The sequence below is a fragment of the Hylaeus anthracinus genome, unplaced genomic scaffold (assembly GCF_026225885.1).
Source record: "Hylaeus anthracinus isolate JK02 unplaced genomic scaffold, UHH_iyHylAnth1.0_haploid 0, whole genome shotgun sequence".
In the NCBI taxonomy this organism is placed as follows: Eukaryota; Metazoa; Arthropoda; class Insecta; order Hymenoptera; family Colletidae; genus Hylaeus; species Hylaeus anthracinus.
The window spans coordinates 24696408-24717215 of record NW_026533254.1 but is presented as its reverse complement, the minus strand read 5'-3'; the positions used below and the strand labels follow the sequence as shown (position 1 = coordinate 24717215).

The following is a 20808-nucleotide window of genomic DNA, read 5'->3' as shown; positions in this document are numbered from 1 at the left end:
GAGAGAGAGAGAGAGAGAGAGAGAGAGAGAGAGAGAGAGAGAGAGAGCGGCGTTGTTGCGCCGATGCTTAATTTAATGATATCGCCGCTACTACTGTTCATTATCAAAATTTATCGTCGCGGCATTAACATGGTAACCCGGTGCGCGTGATCACGCTCGCCGCTCTTCGACTTCGATTAATCAACGCGCTACCGCGACCGCGATGGATTTTTAGGAGGGTCATCCGGCTGGCAGCTGTCCGAGAATCGATTCTGAGAGCCTCGCGTCAGGTGCTACAGGCCTAAGAAAAAATGACAGCTCCGACCGAACGAAAAACAGGGAGGCACAAGCCCCTCGAGTTGTCCGCGCTACTGTCAGCGCGAAAGTCTCTCCGGAAGCGTGCCAACCGAGACCAGGAAAGCCCCGAATTCCTCTAACGCGAGGAGTCCCAAGTGCAGCCGAAGAAACGTCGCTCTCCATTCCGACTAGATCCCCCGTCATCGCATCTTACCCAGGAATTTTTCGTAAATTTCTCTCGCGCAGGCAAAGCCGCGGCGAAAGTTGCGGAAAGTTGGCCGCGAAGTTTTACGCGAGCGGCCAACGTAAATTTTCGTTTGCGGAACCGCGGGGTAACGATAACGTGCGGCTACAGAGGCACATACGTGCCTGCGAAGTGTTTATTTTCCGGTGTCATTTACTATCCTGAAGTTGGTGGCGTGCACGGAGCCAGCTGCTACGGTAGCTGGATGCGATTATATTTCGCGCGGTGGGCCAGCGCAATTAGAAGAAATATACAACCGTGAGAAGGAAAGGCAGCAAAGTTTTGCTGTTGTTATTCTTGCGAGCGCAACGCCTGCTCGTCAAGCATCCTGTGGATATTTATTTTCGGACGGTCTTTGATTCTCTTAATCGAGCTCGCGTGGAACGGATGCTTGTATCGGTGCCGCGGTCTCGTACGAATTTGTATTGTATTTGCTGTTTCTGGTGCCAGACCGTGTTCTTTGTACAGGGCGTTCCATTTGCTGCGAGCACCTTGGATGCCGGTGGAGCGTAGCCTACGAACCGCAACCGTCTAGCACGTAGCCTAATCTACTGCGGTCGTCTAGCGTGTAGCCTACACTACTGCGGGCGCTCCACTGGCGCACTCGCGTTCCGATTGGTCGAGGTTTTCTGTTAATATCTCCATAATGAAGCCTCGGACAACATTTTCGCTAAGGAAAAAGTTGTTTCAAATCATCCCCCGAATCAACCCTTTCAAGGACCTCCAACATTTTTGGACACCCTTCACGTACACAATCCAGCATTTTTTTTATCACGATACTATACCCGTTTGTGCTGTTTTTTTCTTTATAAAGGTGCATTTTGAAGTGACCCTCGGAATGATTCATTATTTCATGAGTTCTATTATATATGTCGCGTATACGTAGACTTGTGCCGAGCTCCGTGTGGAATAATTCTAACCTACTCTGGCTTTTATTCGGAGTAACATCCCACTGCGATGTGTGTTATTAAAAATTCTCTGAATAAAAAGATAAAAATAGGAGTAATAACTGCGCTCGAACTACATTCGCTCGAAATACGCCCAGTATTTTATACAATACGAGAAAAACGGCTTTCACTAAAACCATACTTTACATGGACATTACCCCAAAAATTCTGTTAAAAAATTTGTTCATCCACGAACCATTCGTTAATCATCAAATCGTCATCGAAAGATGTCCAGGAATACCTGAGACCATCCTCGTCGTTCCACCGAACAGGCAACGTGCCAAATTGTTCGGTTTAAGCGCTTTAATCACCGATTCATCCGAGAACGACATGTTTCTGTGGTCCTGAGAAGGAGAGCCGGATCAGACGAAATTGTTTGAAGTAGAATATATCCGGCTGTTTATTCGTAGGCGACGAAGAGCTCTTGACGAAGAGGGCTGGCGAGTGCATCCTGCCTGGAGAATGTCCAGCTCCGTGCACTTGCAACGGCGCAACAGTCGACTGCTCCAACAAGAAACTAACCTCGATACCGAAGGAGCTGCCAATCTACACATCCACATTGTGAGTACCTTTCCCACTCGACTCATTAGAATAACTTGCTACACTAATTGAGACGATAAAGCGGGATAATCGATAGACTGTAACAGACAAACTAATAGACTACTACGATACATCAATCTATCTCTGGCCTGATCTCCCAACTATGGCGCGTAGTTTCACCTTCGAACCGTACCCTACCGAGTCGGAATGGAAAATAAAAGGGAACAATCGATCACAATGAATGGCGTTCAGAGCTCTCATTTCCTTAGCGCGAGAAAATTAATTCAATCGGCCGACAAGATAATTATCTCATTAAAAGCCGGCCCGGGGGCGGTTAGGCGCGACGAACGTCCAACCTATTATTCGAAATAAATTATTCGAACTCGTTTAATGGATCGCCGCCCCGTAGCGCGATTAATTGCTCGCCGTATCGGACGCTTACGATGGACTCTAACTTTCACGTCCCCCGGCTTTTCTTTGTCCTTGCGCCCAGGCTGTTGGCCAACAATGAGCTGGATAAGATCAAAGCGGACGGCCTGTTCGAGAAGCTGCCGGAGCTGCAGCATTTGGACCTCAGGAAGAACAAAATCTCACGCGTCGAGGCGTCAGCCTTTCTGGGGGCGCACAAGCTCACCGACCTGTAAGTGTCTCTGCAACCTCCCGCTGTCTTTTTTTTTTTTCTGTTTCTTGGTGTCATTCCCGTTGATAAAGGTGGGAAGTCTCGTTAGATTCCACTGTCCTTTCTATCGATTTGAATATTACGCGAGAATTATTTAATGTTTGAATTTTAATGAATTTATCTCGACTATACGCTTTAAACCTGAAAATTTAGTTGCATAATGAGAATATAAAGTAAAATTTTGATAAAGCCTCGCGATAATAGGGGCTTTTGAGGCGAGCACTCCGCAAACAAAGGGACGAGATATCCATCGTCACATATTTGAAGTTAGGTTAATAGCCTCCCATAGCTTTTCCCACCCTTTGCATAGTAAATATGTATTTACCTTTGTTACGCATTACGCCGATATTACACTAATTATTATCCTATGTTATATTAAACATATTTTGTAATACATCTATAGTGTATTTTGTGCTATTCGAACACCTTTGTCAGATTATTATTCGGTCCAGTTCTAGTCTCTTCTTAATTCATCGATTCAGTGGAGAATAATTTTCGCACGGGGTAATTTCGCGTGCTCAGATATTGTTAACCGTTTTCAACGAAACGTTTCCCGTTGAGAAAGTTCGGAATAATAGCGGGAGTGTTCGGAATGTCGAGATTACTTGCGTTATTTGTACCTAACTCGATCGGGACTTTGAAACGAGCTTTAACGAAGCAGAATAGGATTTAATTTTCAAAGGCAATTAACGGGACAATGGGTCGATTAATTAGATAGCCCGAGGGGTGAAGGATGCCGGTAGCTCGCGCGTATTTTACTGCACACGAGCGCGGAAACCGATCTGAAATATCGCGTATCACCGTGAAAAAAAGAAATTCAAGTACAATTTCCGGCGGAAACAGAATTTAACGCGAGAAGTTCGGGATGCCCACGATTTTCCCATATCGATGCAAATATTAACGTTACCGTAATTTTACGAACTATAAGACTAATACTAAAAGGTATTCGCCACTGTAACCTCCTATAGCTTCGATTAAAAATAATTTCACTCTTCGACACTTTCAACGCAATCGACACCCCACTGCCCCGAATCGCGCGATATCACGTTTCGTTCCGAGACACGATTTATCGAACGATCTGCCTTAAATAACAATAATTCCCTCGACCATTTTTCCGTCGATTTAACGACGCACCGACGCGTGCGATGCGCGATTCCCATCGACGCGTGAACGAACCACCTTCGAAGCGTGGCAATTTTCCTTTTTTTTTTTCTTCAAATAATTTCGAAACTTTACACCGGGAGGGCTGGGGTAGAGGGGGGGGGGGGGGAGCGTCCTTGTCTCGTGAAAATAACGACTCTTCGCTTCGCAGACTCTTGTCGGAGAACAGGCTGAGGGAAGTGCACAACAAGATGTTCACCGGCTTGACGAATCTTAAGACTCTGTGAGTAGAAACTTTTATGGCGCCTTCATAAAACTGTATCACCGTCGACTTACACCTTTCGTACTTCATTTTCGCAGGAACCTTCACGGGAACGCCATTACCTGCGTCATGCAGGGCGCGTTCGAAGGAATGATGCACTTACGCACCATGTAAGTGTCCTTAAAGGAACGATCCCTCCTTTACTAGCCTCTGGACGTAATTATGATTCTCTGTCCTTCTCGCGAAGTGCTCCAATGGTTTCTGCATTTTATCAAATTCACGAGTCGATTGCCTTCTGCCCTTGACTCTTCGAATGATTGTAAACTGCATTGGTAGTTGCGTAATTATTTAGTTAGTATTATTTAGTCGTGATTAAATTATGATTCTTCCATTAACTGCTTTTGGTACACCTTTTGGCCACCTGCACATTCAGGTGGTAAATCACCACTGCTTGCAATGAAATTAATGTGTCATAAAGGCTGGCAATTATTCTTGATTACGATACGTAAAAGTTGCTCGAAGAGTAGGTTAGTAGTAGTCGCAAATTGCATATTTAATCAGTGTAACGTTATACAAGGGCCGCGCGGATCGTGACTGGTTAATATTCATTTTAGTTTTAATGCATTCGCTCCCAACTTCCCTAATACCCGCTGCTAAAATATTTCATGCTTCCGTGCGCATAATTAATGGCAGTTTAACAAATTGCCTCGCATTTCCAGCAACATGCAAGGCAATCCTTTGTCCTGTAATTGTCATCTCGCGTGGTTCGTTGGATGGCTGAGGAAACGCGACATGTCTGACGTGGTCGGCCACTGCCACGATCCGCCGCGATTGAAGGACGCCGTCATCAAGGATATCCCTCATCACGAGTTTAAATGCAACAGTATGATACTTTTATTCCGTTCAGAAACAAAACACAAATCACTCTTAATCGCTCGAGTACATTAAGATCGCCATCACTGAAAATACAATACGCTACGTTGACCTAACCTCGTCGAGGATACTACCACATGTTCCTTTAAGTTTTAAGTTCACTTAAAAGCGGGGTTACCGAACTGAAGAGAGATATTTTTCAATGAAGATAGAATCTATGAAAATAAACTACAATTCGTTAATTAGAAAGGAATCTTGCCAACGATGATACTGAAAATACAATACGGCGTATTTTCTTTTGGAATTGATTCCGAGATTAACGATCCACCGTCTACTTTACGAATCGCAGACGACAGCGTGGGTTGCCTAGGAGACGATTACTGTCCACCCCAATGTAAGTGCGCCGGGTCAGTGGTGAGGTGTTCGAAGTCTCAGCTTACAGAGATTCCACGTGGGATTCCACCGGAAACCACCGAGCTGTATTTGGACGTGAACGACATCAAGACGATCCAGCCAGAGAGGCTGAACCACCTGAGGATTCTCACTAGACTGTAAATAAAATATACGTGCAATTTCGTTCCCGAGGAGGTTCGCAAAAAAAAATACAACAAATCCTCGTTCCCTCTGCTTTCAGGGACCTGAGCAACAATCAGATCGGAATGCTGTCGAACGACACCTTCAAGAACCTCACCAAATTGTCGCACCTGTAAGTTGACTCTCCGGTTTTCACGATAGAGACAGGCATTCTATCTGAATTGATTTGAATCTGATTTGAGTTTGCCTTGAAACTAACGCTATATCCTTCGTAGTTCAGACTCTGCCATTATTTCCTACGATTCAAATTTTTCACTGTTCGTTATTTGTTTTTCAGTATTATCAGTTACAACAAGCTCCAGTGTGTCCAGCGCAACGCCCTCGCTGGCTTGAAATCGTTGAGAATAATGTGAGTTTCGATTTTCCATTACTTTTCTTCTCAAACAGTACATTGATTTGCATCCTTGTTTCGCATTCGGTATTCCCAATGTTCTCCATAAATTGTGGCCGAAGAATTACTCGAAATAACGCGGCGAAAGGTTCGGACAAACAGGACCATTTTTCTTCCAAAACTTCCGTGTCCGAATGAAACACCGATAGCTTTCAACGCGCTTTGGTTCTTCGTAAATGGAACGAAAGAACAATTGATAATTGGGAACGCATTAAGCATCGATGACGGTATAAACGGAATTTGCGATGTCACGGAAACAATATGTGCCGAATTAACGAGCAAAAACGTCCTCTTTTATCGCCATGATTCGTCATATATTATTAACGCTTATTTGTTTAACGTTTAACGTAATTTTATTTACGGAGCCAATTTGTGAAGCGATTATCAATAATAATAACAAATTATAATAACGAGATAATTAAATTCCACCTACCGTCGGCGATGCAGCAAGTCTAATTGAATAATTCGAAATGAATTTATTCAATGCTTGGCTACGTTGACACATTTAACACTATTAACACTTCGCAGCCAATATACCCAAATATCGTCGACAATTGCCCGCTATCACATAAAATTCCGATTTGTACCAGGTCTCTCCACGGCAACGACATATCCGTGATTCCCGAGGGGGCGTTCGAGGATCTCAAATCTATCACCCACCTGTGAGTATCTCTCACGTTCCTGAAGCGAATGCCACCGCATTCCTCGGCGTCGATAATTCACCAATCGGTGTGTTTATAGCGCTCTGGGGTCCAACCCGCTTTACTGCGACTGCACCATGCGATGGTTGGCCGAGTGGGTGAAGAAGGACTACGTGGAGGCAGGCATAGCAAGATGCATGGAGCCGCCGACAATGAGGGACAAACTCCTTCTGACGACACCAGCGACCGCGTTCCAATGCAAAAGTATGTATCTCCATGACAGATACCGCGATCGCGGCCAACGTGGTCAGTTGCGGCAATCAAGCTGACACAACAGCGACTGAATTACATTTTTCATCGCGGTCCCATTCGCTGATGCATTCCGCAGGATGTCCTGACTACCTCGAATACCTTTCACTTTCAGGCTCTTGAGCCAGTATTTTCTCGTTTTTCTTTTTTTTTTTTTTTTTCTTTATAATCTCGCCACTACGTCGGTTGTTATTTTAGAATAAAGCTTACCATTGAGTCCACATTCGTAAGTCAGCTGGCCACCGTTGCCCAGCGATCGTCCTTATGCTCCGCACGTGCAGATGTTTTTGATTTTCTCACTGGCCCGTGACGCAGTCTGTTTAGTTCATGGTTTTTTGGCCCGTCGTCACAATAGAGTACTAAAATTGCTCATTAATCGTAGACCTTTCTTCCGCGCAGCCAGCCAACAGCCAGCCGAAGTCCTGGCCAAGTGCGACCTGTGCTACACCTCGCCATGCCAGAACGGAGGATTTTGCGAGACCCTCCCGGACCGGCAGTTCCGTTGCAAGTGCGCGCCAGGATATCATGGGGAACGTTGTGGAGATAAAATTGACGCGTGCTATGGAAATCCTTGCAGGAACACCGGAACTTGCAAAGTACTGGAGGAAGGAAGATTCAGGTACCGAACGTCCCAGCCAGCTGCCACGTAGACTTTGGCCAGCTCGTTCGGGTCTGACCTCTATTTGCTCGTTCAGTGGTGCCCGTAGTAGTGATGTCTGCGACGTGTTCTCGTCAGGTTCAAAGTCTTTCGACTTACCTGCCTCCCGATTGACAGTCAAATATATTTGGCTCATCTGGGAACCTTCCATCTATGGGCATTAGGCATTGGCCTGCTCTAGAATCTTTTCCATAGAGTAACTGCGGATTTCCACTTGAATGAGAATCCTGTCGCAGATTCAAAGTGACGAGTTTGATCCTGTGCATTCAGTGTAGATCGAATGACTGAATTTTCCATACACGAAAGACACGATCGCAGTCAGTAGCTTTGAACAACTGAGTAGCCGTGCACGTAAAATCTTAATGTACTGATTACAGCTAAACATCCATGACTAGTAGTTTTGCGTATCTATCGTAGCACACTGCATCGATCTTGACGAAAATTGAACTTTGCATTCCCAATGTCTGATCTGAGTAAAAGTAAAGTGATCGTAGACTATAGATCGTAGTTTCAGTAGCACTAAATTGCACGTAGAAAAACCGTGCTCTCTTATGTAAATAAACTAAACGGGACCCCTGCACGTGAGCCCCGAAGAGTAGCAGTCAGACGCAACAACCTAACGACGTGGCAGTTCTTAATCGGCCATTTTTCTTCTTCTAAAAATAATTAAATGGCAGTCAGTCCAAGCGAATTACCATAAAATCACTGAAGAATCCTTCTTCGTGGGCTACAAAGACACGCTCGTGGTTACGTTTGTTGCGTCCGGCGATATCGATTGGCGGATACACCGCGATCGAAGGTCATGGTCAATGTCTCGATTGACGATCAGTCGGTGTGTGACAGTTGCGACTGCGCCCCCGGGTACAAGGGACTTCGATGCGAGAACAACGTCGACGACTGCGAGGACAACAAGTGCGCAAATAACGCCACCTGCGTCGACCTCGTACAGGCCTACAGATGCGACTGCGCCCCAGGATTCATGGGCGAGTACTGCGAGGAGAAGATACCCTTTTGCACAAAAGGGCACGACCCCTGCGAGAACGGGGGCAGATGCGTCGACCACGGGACCCACTATAGCTGCGAATGCCCAATCGGCTTCACCGGCTTTAATTGTTCCACCAACTTGGATGACTGCGTTGATCATATGTGCCAGGTAATTCTTAGATCCTCTTGTAGTCTTCACTTCACAATCGAAGCACGATCACCTGACCACTCAAACCTATCTGTTCCTTTTTCTCATGAGGGGAAATCTACGAAAGACATCATCTCCGACCTTTCTGGGAAAGATCGAAAATTTCCCCGCTCCGCCTAAATGGCGGTGCAAGATTCACTCACTAAAACCTTTCACGATATCCTTTCACATACGAGGGCTTTCCCTTCTTGCACAGTACGACACATCACTTCCCGTAAACTTTCACACACACCTTATTATGTTTCAGAACGGTGCTACTTGCATCGACGGCATAAATAATTACGTTTGTAAGTGCGCGGCGGAATACACAGGAAGGTACTGCGAGGCAGCACCCTCGACAGCCATGCTCTACCCGCAAACTAGTCCATGCGCCCACCATGACTGTCAGCATGGTGCATGCTTCCAACCAGCTCCCGCTTCCGCCGCGGACTACCTCTGCCAGTGCCACCCCGGCTACACCGGTCAGTAATCGCGCTTATTACTCATGTAAAAATAAATTTAGTACAGTCATGTCTCTGCTGGCGGCTACACGATCAAATTCATATGATCAATCTAACATTGACTAAATACTTTCTTTCAAGGAAAACGATGCGAGTACCTGACGAGTTTGAGCTTCGTGGACAACAGCTCGCTGGTCGAGCTGGAGCCACTGCGCACGAAGCCCGAAGCGAACGTGACCATCGTCTTCACGACCACGCAGGAGAACGGGGTTCTCCTCTACGACGGCCAGAACGGCGACCACATCGCTGTGGAACTGTTCAATGGCCGCGTTAGGGTCTCGTACGACGTAGGCAACTACCCAACCTCGACGATGTATAGTTACGAAATGGTAGCCGACGGCAAGTCCCACGTGGCGGAACTTCTGGCGATCAAGAAGAACTTCACGATGAGGGTCGACCGCGGTACTGCTAGGAGCATTATCAACGAGGGTCCCAAGGAGTACCTGAAGCTCGTCGCGCCGATGTACGTCGGCGGCGTCATGCCAGAAATCGCCAACGTAGCATTCACGGAGTTCCACTTGAGAAACATTACGAGCTTCCAAGGTAAATTTCCATCCAACGACTCGATAGAGCTTCCATACTCCGAGATTACAATGATTATTGCCTCTCCAGGCTGCATCTCCGAGATGTGGATCAATCACAAGTTAGTAGACTTCAGCAACGCTGCGAAAATGCACCGTGTGACTCCTGGATGCATGTCTAACGACGAGGAGGCTGACGAAGCGCGAGACGTTATCGAACCAGAGGGAATGATGAACAGTGGCAGCAACGAGGAACCCATGCAACAAGAGAACATGGCTCACGAACATTCCGGTGAGTACCTAGGAACCTATTGTGCTCCTCTTTCGAGTGCAACAGGAAGACATTCGATGCTAGAACAACTTTCAGCAAGGGTGAAATGTTAATCCACTTGCAGACATCCTAATGACGGTCTCCGGTACAAATTCGGATCCCTGCGCGGGACACGGATGCAGAAAAGGCTCGCAATGCGTGCCCTCGTCTGCAGATAGTCCGTATCCGTATACGTGCCGGTGTCAAACCGGATGGCAAGGACGGTATTGCGAAAAAGGTATAGTCACTTTCAATATTTCCTATTCAAAAGTGCCCTAGTGACCACAACGTAAGTATCACGCGCGTATCTCTATTGCAGCACCGACGTGTCGCAAGGAGCACACCAGAGAGTACTATAGCGAGAATGGGTGTCGGAGTAGACGACCAGTGAAGCTTGCCAAGTGTTGGGGGAGCTGTGGCAACTCGTGCTGCCTGCCACGGAAGACAAAACGACGCAAGGTACGGACTAATTGCTGTATACATTAATATTCGTTAGCTTTGGGCCCCAAAAATGCAGTGAATACATTTCTAAGTAGTATAGGTCTCGCTATGATCAGACATCTATATGAACCAACGTGCTCCTTGTTTTCAATCGAGCAAACAAACACGAATGTCTCCCTATGATCTCGAATTTGTTGCAGGTTCGACTGATCTGCGCAGACGGGATGAGGTACACAAAGGACGTCGATCTAGTGCGCAAGTGCACGTGCACCCGGAAATGCTACTAGCCAGAATGGCGGGACAGAGGGCGCCACAGGTGTTCCATAGATATTCGTCGAGGCGTATCGAAACCGAATGGAGGAAACCCCCGGGAACCAAGCAGTGTCCCAAGTTGAACTTTCTACGTGTGCATACACGGGAGATGTGCCGAGAGTCGATTATAATTAATTCAGAGGGACGAACCTCTCCACCCATGGACCTCGACGCATCCTCGTGAAACGCGTAAACGAAAACGTTGGGCCGCGAACTGCCAGGCCGAAAACGAAGATGGACACACACTCGCAAGACGAACACACTCTCATACACATCCCCCGCATACATACACACACACACAGCCGGCTCAGTGTGATATATATTCGAACGAGGAGAGAAGAAAATATATCGTGCGTACGTGGACACGGGACTATCGATATTGGAAACAGTTTAACGCATACTAGGTATTATTAATCGTATGTTTAACGACGAGAGTGGAGAGTGGAAAAACCGTGCGACCATGGACCCAAGATACGCACGTGTTTCGCACGTAAGAGTTTAACGCACTGATCGCAGAAACCACGCAGCATCGTTCGCTCAGTGTGAAATAGATCTAATGAATGATGTCAGTGGTGGATGGAGTATGATCGAATGTAAAGAATTCACGCTTAATATTGCGATCTCTCAGAGTTTTCATTAGACTCGTTACACATTCTGCCAATCGAACTTGGCAAGGTGCAAGGCTCGTTGCTCAATAGATAATCTCTAATTTTTATAAAACTCGACTGACCAGGGCATCGAAGTATAGATCGTAGATGGCGCTACTGTGGATTCACTACAGTGGCGTTACCTGTGCCTCCTTAAGTTTGTATTCAAGTCTGACTGTTCATCAAAAGCCAAACTTTCCTCGTTAATTTTTTAGATATTCGACTAAATTCGTGTCCAATATTCTCTATACATCAATCAAGTTTAATAATAATTATGATTATAATCAGAGATTGTTAATTGAGCGATGTCCATTCCTACAAGTAGAAAGAGTAGTTGCTTTCACAATATTTTGACCGGTTTAGAGAAAGTCGTTAAATAAGTCATATCACCCTCTTTGAATGTTCAGTGTTGTAAGTTTCAGTTTGAATAAAAAATTAGTCTGAGAGATCGAAATTTTGCATTAAGAATGCATTAAACATCGGGTATAGTAAATGCTTCGCTAGTAAGCCAAGCTTCGTGCAACTATTTTCCAAATCTGTTGCATGCTCGCAACATTTAAATGCCTGACAATTTATAATTGTAACTTAAATGCAAACGCAAGTAAAGACGAAAAAAGAAAAGTAAAAAATTAAACGATATCGCATAAGTATTAAAGATGTATAGGGAGCTTCATGTTTCTCCAAAACATTTCCAGTTAATCGTGGTACTTGATGGGCTGTTAGGTCTATTGTCCTCTGAGTAAACGTTTGTATAAACACGTTATTGAACATGCAGTTGCGTTCACACCGGTAAAAAGTGATGAGTGTCTTAAGGGAGAGATTTTTAAACGACACTTTGAACAAAAATTTGAACCCCTAAGACGATTTCTATTTCATTTTGTATCCTTTGTCGATTACGTTTACTTTGTTACTGTCTATCTTAATCATCCTATCGTTTAAGAAACGTTCCTTTGTCGTAAATATTTAACCTCTTGATAATTAGTGAAATAATTTAATACAGTGGAGGAGAGTGTATATTTAAAAGACATACAGTATTTCTTGTCCTTTTCACGTGTTTCGTTGCAACACTGGCAATCGTTCAATCTTCATAACACTCAATTTAAAAACAAAACTGAGCAAAAGACTTCTCCGTCAAAAGAGTAACTTTAGTTAACAGAGCATCAACATAACTCTCTTGTCTCATGAGATGTGGTTCTCAAGTGTGATGACTACACTTTAATCTGCTAGTGCACAACCATAGTATTTGGAACATCAAAGCTGATAATACATAGTTTCAATCATATATGGTTAATATTATAGAAAACTATCTTCTAAATTATTAAGCATCTATGCTGAAAATTATGTGCCATTACTGTCAGTACTTCAATCACTATCGCTGTGCATAAGTGTATTACAAAGTGAACATAGGACTTGAAGAGCTTTCTGTGTAAAATCAACGTGTGCAACTGGATGCTTGAAGAAGGCGAAGAATGACTAGAGCATGCTAACTAAGGTCTCCAAAAAAAGACTAACAGGCTCTCAGAACCTCGAATTCTTCATTCCACGGCCTAAAGCGTTGCTTCGAGGTTTACAGTGCAAATTGCACTTAAAAGAGTCTATGAAAGCGCCAGGTCGAGAAATTATAAGCGACCGCAAGTAGAGAAAAGAAATTGTAAGTCTATGGCGAAACGAATGTAACTAATGTAACTCGGGGGCAGTCAGTTCATGCCCCAGGGGCAGAGGATCGCGTAATTATTTTTGTATGAGCACATTATTTATAAATCAAGACGTCGACGATAAGTTTGCGATTGTTTTCATCAGGGTGGCATGATTCGTTCGAACTACTTAAGTCCCTCTTAATGTTTCGCGTACCTAATTAATGTGTACCTACTCTGCGGATAACTGCATTGCATCTTCCACTGCCAGTATTTAAGTCGTATTTATTCATCACGGACTACCAGAACACAAAACTTTTGGTAGACTTGATCATTATCGATTATTCTTGATGCACTTCCACATAAAGTCGACACTTTTAACCCTTTTGCTGTGCTGCGGTCCACTATCCTGCTACTTACCATTTGTCACAAACACACACTATCTTGTTTGGCAAGCCATTTTTGCGAAGCGCCATATTATTCAAAAAAATAATGACTGTGAACTGTGGACTGTGGACTGTGGAAAGGGTTACAGAAAAAACGAACTCGTAGAGCACGATCGAGTCCTTTGCACTCCTCTTCCGTGAAGATAATCTTCAATGTTGATCAATTTTAACCATTTTTTATCCCTCTGTAACATTTTCACTTACCAAAAACGGCATGGCGATGGCGACGAAGACGAAGCGACGCTATGTAACGAAACCAGCCTTGCTTCTACTCGCGCATGCGCATCGAGAAGAACCATAAAAAAATACTGTAGCTGTAAAAGACGATGCGTGGTCAGTTTTAGTTTCAGTTTTCTGTTTTATCATGGTGGGTCAACCCAGTACATTTAGGCTGTTGCACCCTTATTGCCAGTCTTACGTGTCATTCTTACAAAATTGCTCCGATACATATCGGTACGTGGTCCCAAATCTTGTATACTTTTGTCATTCTTTGGGGCGACGAGGGCGCCAGAGTAGATACCCTCACAGTTTGAACTTCTTCCGTTGCTTTTGGCGCCATATTGGTTCCATACAGTAAAATTGAAAAATTGTTGTAACATTCAGACAGCGACAGTCGCATAAAACGTGCTAACAATATGAAGATATTTCTGTGGAGTGCAAAGGGTCACGTCGGTCACCAAAATACTCACCATGTGCACAGTGTTCAGCATATGGGGATCGGTAAATTTTTCTTAACGTATTTTTAGATTATGTTAAGTAGTATAACCATTCGTATATCGAACGCACGAGAAACGAGTATCTTTATTTTACGTTATCATGCTCGTAACTAGTATTTTCGATGCAGGATTTTATGCCAACGTTCGTATTTCTCTTTTTTTTTTTTTGTTGTTGTTTTATAGAATTCTTTACGATAAAATTACTTTATCTACTTGTGTATTCGTTTTTTAAGACAAAGTATCGAACAGAAATGGATGGCAGAAGCGATAACGCAGCATATATTAGTAGCACCCGTCGAATGTGTCACTTATTATTACTGATTTTCTCCTTATACGCCGTAGTGAAATAATAGATGTACCATAGCGACGTATTTTACGGTTTCATAGTATTAATAGTGACGTAAGTTGCCTACAGCGTTGCGTTTGAAAATTAGTTTCTTCGCGAATTAGATTTGAATGCGTTCGAGTTTGGTTTCACAGCTACCGATTGATGGAGATTGTTGTTGTTGTTAACACGTTGCTTACCGATCAAATACCTAGTGAATTTACCGTGAATTCCATTAACAAAATTTCGTGACTTTTACACGATTCAAATTCATCGAAATCCGAACACGATGCGATTGGTAAGCAATGTATCGAGCTGAATATCTGTAAATCAAATTGAGAAATGCATTATAAGACACCATCGGACGTTTTCAAAACTTTCTTACAAGTTCTGCTGAACGCTAACTGAACTCTACAGATATCTTAGAGATCTTCTTCACCGACTCATGGTATCGATCGTTGGCGCCATCTGAGTTTGGCAGGTTTAATGTACCATGTTACCATTCGAGCAATAATCAATTGGTGTATGTCCAAACTTACTTAATAGAAGAATATTTTAATTGGTTCTTTTAGGAATGATAAAATTGGAATATTCCACTGTGGATCAAGACGAGTATTCAAATTTCATTTTGTGCTAAGTTCACGGTAGAAAATATCCCATGGTTGATCATGTTTTATGATAAATTGAAAACTGTATAGGACCAAACTCCATTTTAGACTAAATTCTACAGTATGCCATACAACTTGAAAGAGTTCTAAGGATAAATCCAGTTCATATAGTTAATTAGACACTCCTGTCTGATGTTTAACTTCCTTCACTATGTGTACTTTAAAGCATAACTTCTTCGAAGTCTTCAAACACGTATATGAATGAAGGTATTATAACATGAAAGGACCACCCTAGCTAATCTCAACTCTAAACAAAGATTCTAAACAAGGTCTATGGACTTCTTTGCTCAATTTTTGATCGAATCAGGTTAAAATTCTGTTTGCGTACACTCTGTAAGGAAGAAATTGTTAGCAAAGTTCTGGAAGTGTGTCGATTCTGTTAAAAGCAAGGACACAGAGACCAGGTTGAGACATCCGAGACCTGTATCGACGCTGCCAGTTATACGAAGGAAGTTGCGAGGGCCGTAGTCATTAATGAATTCCGCATTCGACCAAACATACGTGCGAGTAATTCTCCTTGTAACGAGAGTAACGTCGCGCTGGACGTTTAACAGAGGAAAGGAGAGAAGATGGGAGGGGTGGGAGGGGGGGGGGACAGAGACAGATATAGGGTTTTCTACGAAGCTTAACGTCTATACTGGACAATAATGAGGGAAGGAGACGAGGGATTCGGTTAAACGATGGCGATGAGCGTTCGAGACTTGTGATTGCTCGAAATTCCTACGAGTTATATTTGTACATTTACTTTACGAGAAACCTTAATATATTTCACGGATCGGTGGACTATAGCGCATGCGACTGAAGTATACCAGTTTTACGAGTCTTTACGCTTAAAGTATAGCAAATGCTCTCGTTCTCGGAACCAGCCGAAATGTAATTCCTCGTAGGGGGTGGGGGGTGTCCCAACTTCCGGTTGCCAGGACCCCTCTCGTTTTTTGGGAAAAGCAAAAGCATTTGTTTCATCGACTCAACCTACCTAAATAACTGTAAACTGCGTAATAAATATAATTATTATTGTTCCTTCTCGATATTATCGTCGTGGTTATTTTACTACCTTTAATTCCCGAGAGACGAGACCAAGATGGAATACCGATAACTGGACACGTCAGAACTAACCATCGGGAGCAGAGACGAGCGAAATCTTTGCGAACAAAAGAACGTAACTCGATGTAAATTTATTCGACAAATATATATATATATACCTTTTTATTCGAGGGACCGTTTATTTTCAACTTCGAATAAAGAGGACCTTCTTCGAAGTCTTCGGAGGCACACGAAAGCCAAGATATGGATGAAAGCCTTATACGAAGTTGAAGGAAAACCGTTATTCATCGAATAAAGATATCTTCATTTTAACACGTTCGCCCCAGCGTGTACCACCGGTGGGTCGCGCTTGGCTTTCTTATCGGGCTTCGCCGGCTTGTACCACCGGTGGGTCGCGCACGTGTGTCTATCAGACGGGGTGTATCACCGCGCCGCCGCACGGCAAGAAACACAAATAGCAGCGCCAGCGTGAATGTGTTAAATACACTTTTGCCATCCAAGGCAATGCCCATCTCTGATCGGACGCAAATACACAGTGAAACAAATGTTTTCTACGACCACGCTGCTTTTTGCTCGGAACCTGGAAAGATTGCTATATTTTACGTGTAGAATTCTAAGAAGAGACACCAACCAACAGTTCCTTTTCACCCGTTGGTCTGTAAATCGCACCGTAACGAACATTCTTTTCGACTCTTACGCAAATATTGATCAACGTTCACGCTTGTTGTCGATTATTTCGCACGCCCTTCGACTTTGATGAATTCTGCGCGAGATTCTGTGATAAACGAATTCTGTTAAGGGAGTATCGGTGAATTTGTCAGAACGACACCCGAAGAATCGACGATCTCGACGAGAATTTCTACGTGTAAGAACCGTGTATGAATGAGGAACTCGGTGTGATTGCGTGACGAAATCGGAGTATAAGTGTGTTTAACGCGCGACACGTTTTACCGATAAATAAAAAAATACAAAAAAAAAAGAAAAGAGAAGACGGAATACTGCATGCTTAGAAGTATTATAGCTATACACATGTAGGTATATCGAACTAGGTACTAGCATAAAACGAAATATCTATGTTTATATAATGTAACAAATTCTCGGAGTATGGACGCCATGAAATAAATGTACGTAATGTTTAACAAGCTTGTGGTGTATTCGTTTAACGCACATATTGAACAATTCTAGGAAGTAATCTTAATATACAGTGGCTGTAGAAAGTATTCGTACACTGATCAATTTCTAAAAAAACTATGTAAAATTGTAATTTATTAACTTATTTTTTATAAACAATGACATTCTACATACTCTCGGAAATCTCTAGAATAGATAGATTACAAAAAAATAGGTATTTATGTGAGTTGCGAAATTAACAAGCAAAAAGCAATTAATCGATAGAAATATTGAAGCAACAAGTATTTTGCACAACTGTTTAATTTTTATAACTTGATTAAAGAAAAAAGAAATTTACATTGATGCACAAGTATATAATACTTCCTTCGTGAGATTTCCTTTTGATTTTATAATTATTGTAACTCTTCCAAGCGTTAAATTACCTAAATTATTAGTTATTCGAAGTGGGATTTTTTAAAAATACTTTCCTGGAAATTTGATGTTTTCTGATTCGTACGGAGCAATAAACTAATGTGTTTACGTTACAAACTCTACTGTAAATGATTCGTCATAAGAATCGTACAAATACTTATTGCTTCTATACTTTTACCCACTTTTCGCATTTTTTTGTTAATTTCACAAATTATATCAACTAGTAAATGTTGTTGGACTATATCTATTTTAGAGACTTCTGAGAATATGTAAAATATCATTGATTATAAAAAGAAGAAGTTAAGAAACTACAATTTCACACAAAATTTTTTTGGGAAATTGATCGGTGTACGAATACATTCTACACCCACTGTATAAAAACTTTGCTCCATCTTGTATTCGCGACATATGTTCGTGTGGTGCCCCGGATTGTTTGTTTTTGTGTTAAAACCGTCTAGGTGACGCTGGTGCCGCTTTTTTTTTCTAAAATTCTTATTTATGGATTCGGTTCAAATTCACGCCTCATAATATTTAAATAAAAAGAAAGTCTTTGGCAAGATTTGGACTCAAAAGGTAGCGTCGAGGTGGAGTTATTATAGTATAAGAATAGTATTCCACGCGGGTGAAACCGCGGGGCACAGGTAATTAATTATATGAAGTATCATCGATAATTCGTCCAGTCGTTTTCCTTTGTGGATACCAGTTTGTTGTTTCGAGTATATTAAATAACTGACTACCGTGATTACGTTGACTGCAGCAATTTCCTGCGAATAGTGAGAACTTGTTCTTATCGCGCTGCAATCTTCTCAACTGGCGGTTATTATGGATACAGTAGTACGAGACGTAATATGTCAGACAAATCGCGATACTTGGTTTAATGGCGCATGACAAAAATTGAAATTTACGCTCGGTAACGTCAACGATTACATCTTCGAAACAAATTCCTGAAAAATCGTCTGTCGTCGCCTGTCACAGCGAATTTTTCTTCGTACGCTTTCTCCATTTATCTCCCGTTTTTCTTCGGAATCACCCGCCGTTATATTAGAAAAAGAATTCCAATGAAACCGCCGTGCGTTTACTATCGAGAAACAAGAATGATGGAAAGTGTCGTACGATAGCCGACGTCGTCGGTTTATCTACGCGTAATTGTTAAATAATTTCCACACGACGCGTCAAATAAAAAGTTCGCGGCCCGAAGCTAAGTGGAATCCAGGGAACATGTAGGTCAAACGTTTTAGCAACAATTATCGCGTGATGATTACGCGTCATTTATTAAGCGGCTGCTGAACGTGTTAAATCGACAATTTTAGCGGTTTAATAATCGACGAGATGTCGTTAACGATCCCGCGTTATTTTTTAATTAAACGCGTCAACGAATTACGACCCGTCTAATGTAACTTGTAAGTGGAACGAATCGAGGCGTTTGTTAAACGCGTTTATCGAAACCTCGATTTGACAGTTACGGCGGGAGATGAATATTCGATATTTAATTAAACGAACGAGAAACGGTGGTATGCTAAATTTCAGCGTCGTTAAGTTCTACAATAATTGAAGGTAATAACGAGAATGATCCGTAGAATCGAAACTGAACGAAAAGAAGTCTCACGTGGCTCGTCTTGTGAGTCACCAGAAGTGTAACAAATAAATCTGACAACGAGATAATAGGCAAATTGGGCCCGCGCGCATCCGACGCGTTATTAGTCGAGAATTAGAAGGTCGCGTTTCGTCCACAACGAAAGGGTTATTGATCCTTCGCCTTCCACGAGAAGATTTATTGCCTATTATTCGATTCACAACATTATAAACGAATTAAAAACGTTTCTTCGTCAATGTTTACTTACACGTATTCGAATTCTCTTCCCTATTATATCAATTACACTTTATACAAGTGTAACGTAGCTTGCGTGCATTTAGAACCACCTGACCTTCAAATGACCTTGAGAGTGGGTATTTCAAGGTCATGTGGCCATCAGGCTAGCACCAATTCTAGAAATCGGAAATCAAAAGCATACTTTGATTTCGTATCATTTTAAACGGTAAGAAAGCAAGATACCTATTTTTTTTTTAATACATTACTTATTTGTCTACGGTTTTATTTGGAGGATCCCAAGGAGAAGAGGGGATTGAAACAATAGGGTGTTTGGATAGTCGACGAATTGTTGCTCCCCAATTAGTCGTCGCTTCAGCAAAGGAACTCGCGAGTTAACCGGACACTTCCGAGACACCTTTACAGAACTAGACCTCGTGATAGTACCCTCAATTGATACGCGGTTGGCTGCGTGGGTGGGGGAAAAGCCTGTGGCACGACCGCGGAGAACGAGTTAACGTGTCAGTCGTAAGCGCGATCTCGTCGCGACGGGTGCTTCCAGAGGTCGAGCGACCGAGTCGGTTCTCAAACTTCGTCAAACATCAACAAACTGACCGAAACAAAGGCCCTCTTAAGCCGACCGCGATATTCGAACGTTTAAAACCAAGAATTTCTTTGTCCCCCGCGAGTGAACCTTTTGTTTTTCACGAATTTTTTTGTGATTGTTTATACAACGTGTTTGGTGACGATTGGTGACGCTTCGTGACGATTTATGGCTATGTTTGGAAAGTGTAAGTAATTTGTTACTTGGGAAGAATTGAAGGTGAAATTCACGGTAACGGTTGCTCCGAAGATCTCGAAAATAATCTAATTATACGAAGAAGAGTTTACGAGTAGTTTAACTGATGAATCCGAGGAAGTATAGTTATGTTAATATACAATTTTATAGTAGCTTCTATAGTCATGATAACGTATTGTTTTATAGTGAATTGGGTCAGGTCTGGGTTAATCACAAGAAGAAGTGTAGTTGAAGTGTAGTTGAAGTATAGTTGAAGTATAGTTGAAGTATAGTTTAAGTATAGTTGAAGGATAGTTTAAGTATAGTTGAAATAACCCGAGGAAGTATAGTCTTATCAATCTAGAATTTCATAGTAGCTTCTATAGTCATATTAACCTAACGTTTTATGG

General features: G+C 42.7%; 3 protein-coding genes across 8 annotated transcripts in view; 2 read left to right on the top strand and 1 right to left on the bottom strand.

Moving 5' to 3' along the window:
- LOC128894484 (protein slit) overlaps positions 1-16255 on the top strand; it is a 21168-nt gene extending 4913 nt beyond the window's left edge. Inside the window, exons 10-27 of the mRNA XM_054156247.1 lie at positions 1878-2028; positions 2501-2647; positions 3999-4070; positions 4148-4219; positions 4769-4932; positions 5272-5473; positions 5557-5628; positions 5794-5865; positions 6498-6569; positions 6649-6812; positions 7257-7476; positions 8359-8668; positions 8955-9168; positions 9289-9750; positions 9820-10020; positions 10124-10276; positions 10358-10497; positions 10680-16255. Coding sequence (XP_054012222.1) covers positions 1878-2028; positions 2501-2647; positions 3999-4070; positions 4148-4219; positions 4769-4932; positions 5272-5473; positions 5557-5628; positions 5794-5865; positions 6498-6569; positions 6649-6812; positions 7257-7476; positions 8359-8668; positions 8955-9168; positions 9289-9750; positions 9820-10020; positions 10124-10276; positions 10358-10497; positions 10680-10766 — 2975 coding nt within the window. The 3' untranslated portion in view covers positions 10767-16255. The remainder of the gene's footprint in view (positions 1-1877; positions 2029-2500; positions 2648-3998; positions 4071-4147; positions 4220-4768; positions 4933-5271; positions 5474-5556; positions 5629-5793; positions 5866-6497; positions 6570-6648; positions 6813-7256; positions 7477-8358; positions 8669-8954; positions 9169-9288; positions 9751-9819; positions 10021-10123; positions 10277-10357; positions 10498-10679) is intronic.
- LOC128893903 (uncharacterized) overlaps positions 1-20808 on the bottom strand; it is a 380105-nt gene that overhangs the window by 305113 nt on the left and 54184 nt on the right. The window lies entirely within an intron of this gene.
- LOC128893537 (axotactin) overlaps positions 20159-20808 on the top strand; it is a 21134-nt gene continuing 20484 nt past the window's right edge. For all 6 annotated transcript variants that reach the window (XM_054154601.1, XM_054154594.1, XM_054154584.1 and 3 more), the window contains exon 1: positions 20159-20411. The gene's annotated coding sequence lies outside the window, so the exon portion shown is untranslated. The remainder of the gene's footprint in view (positions 20412-20808) is intronic.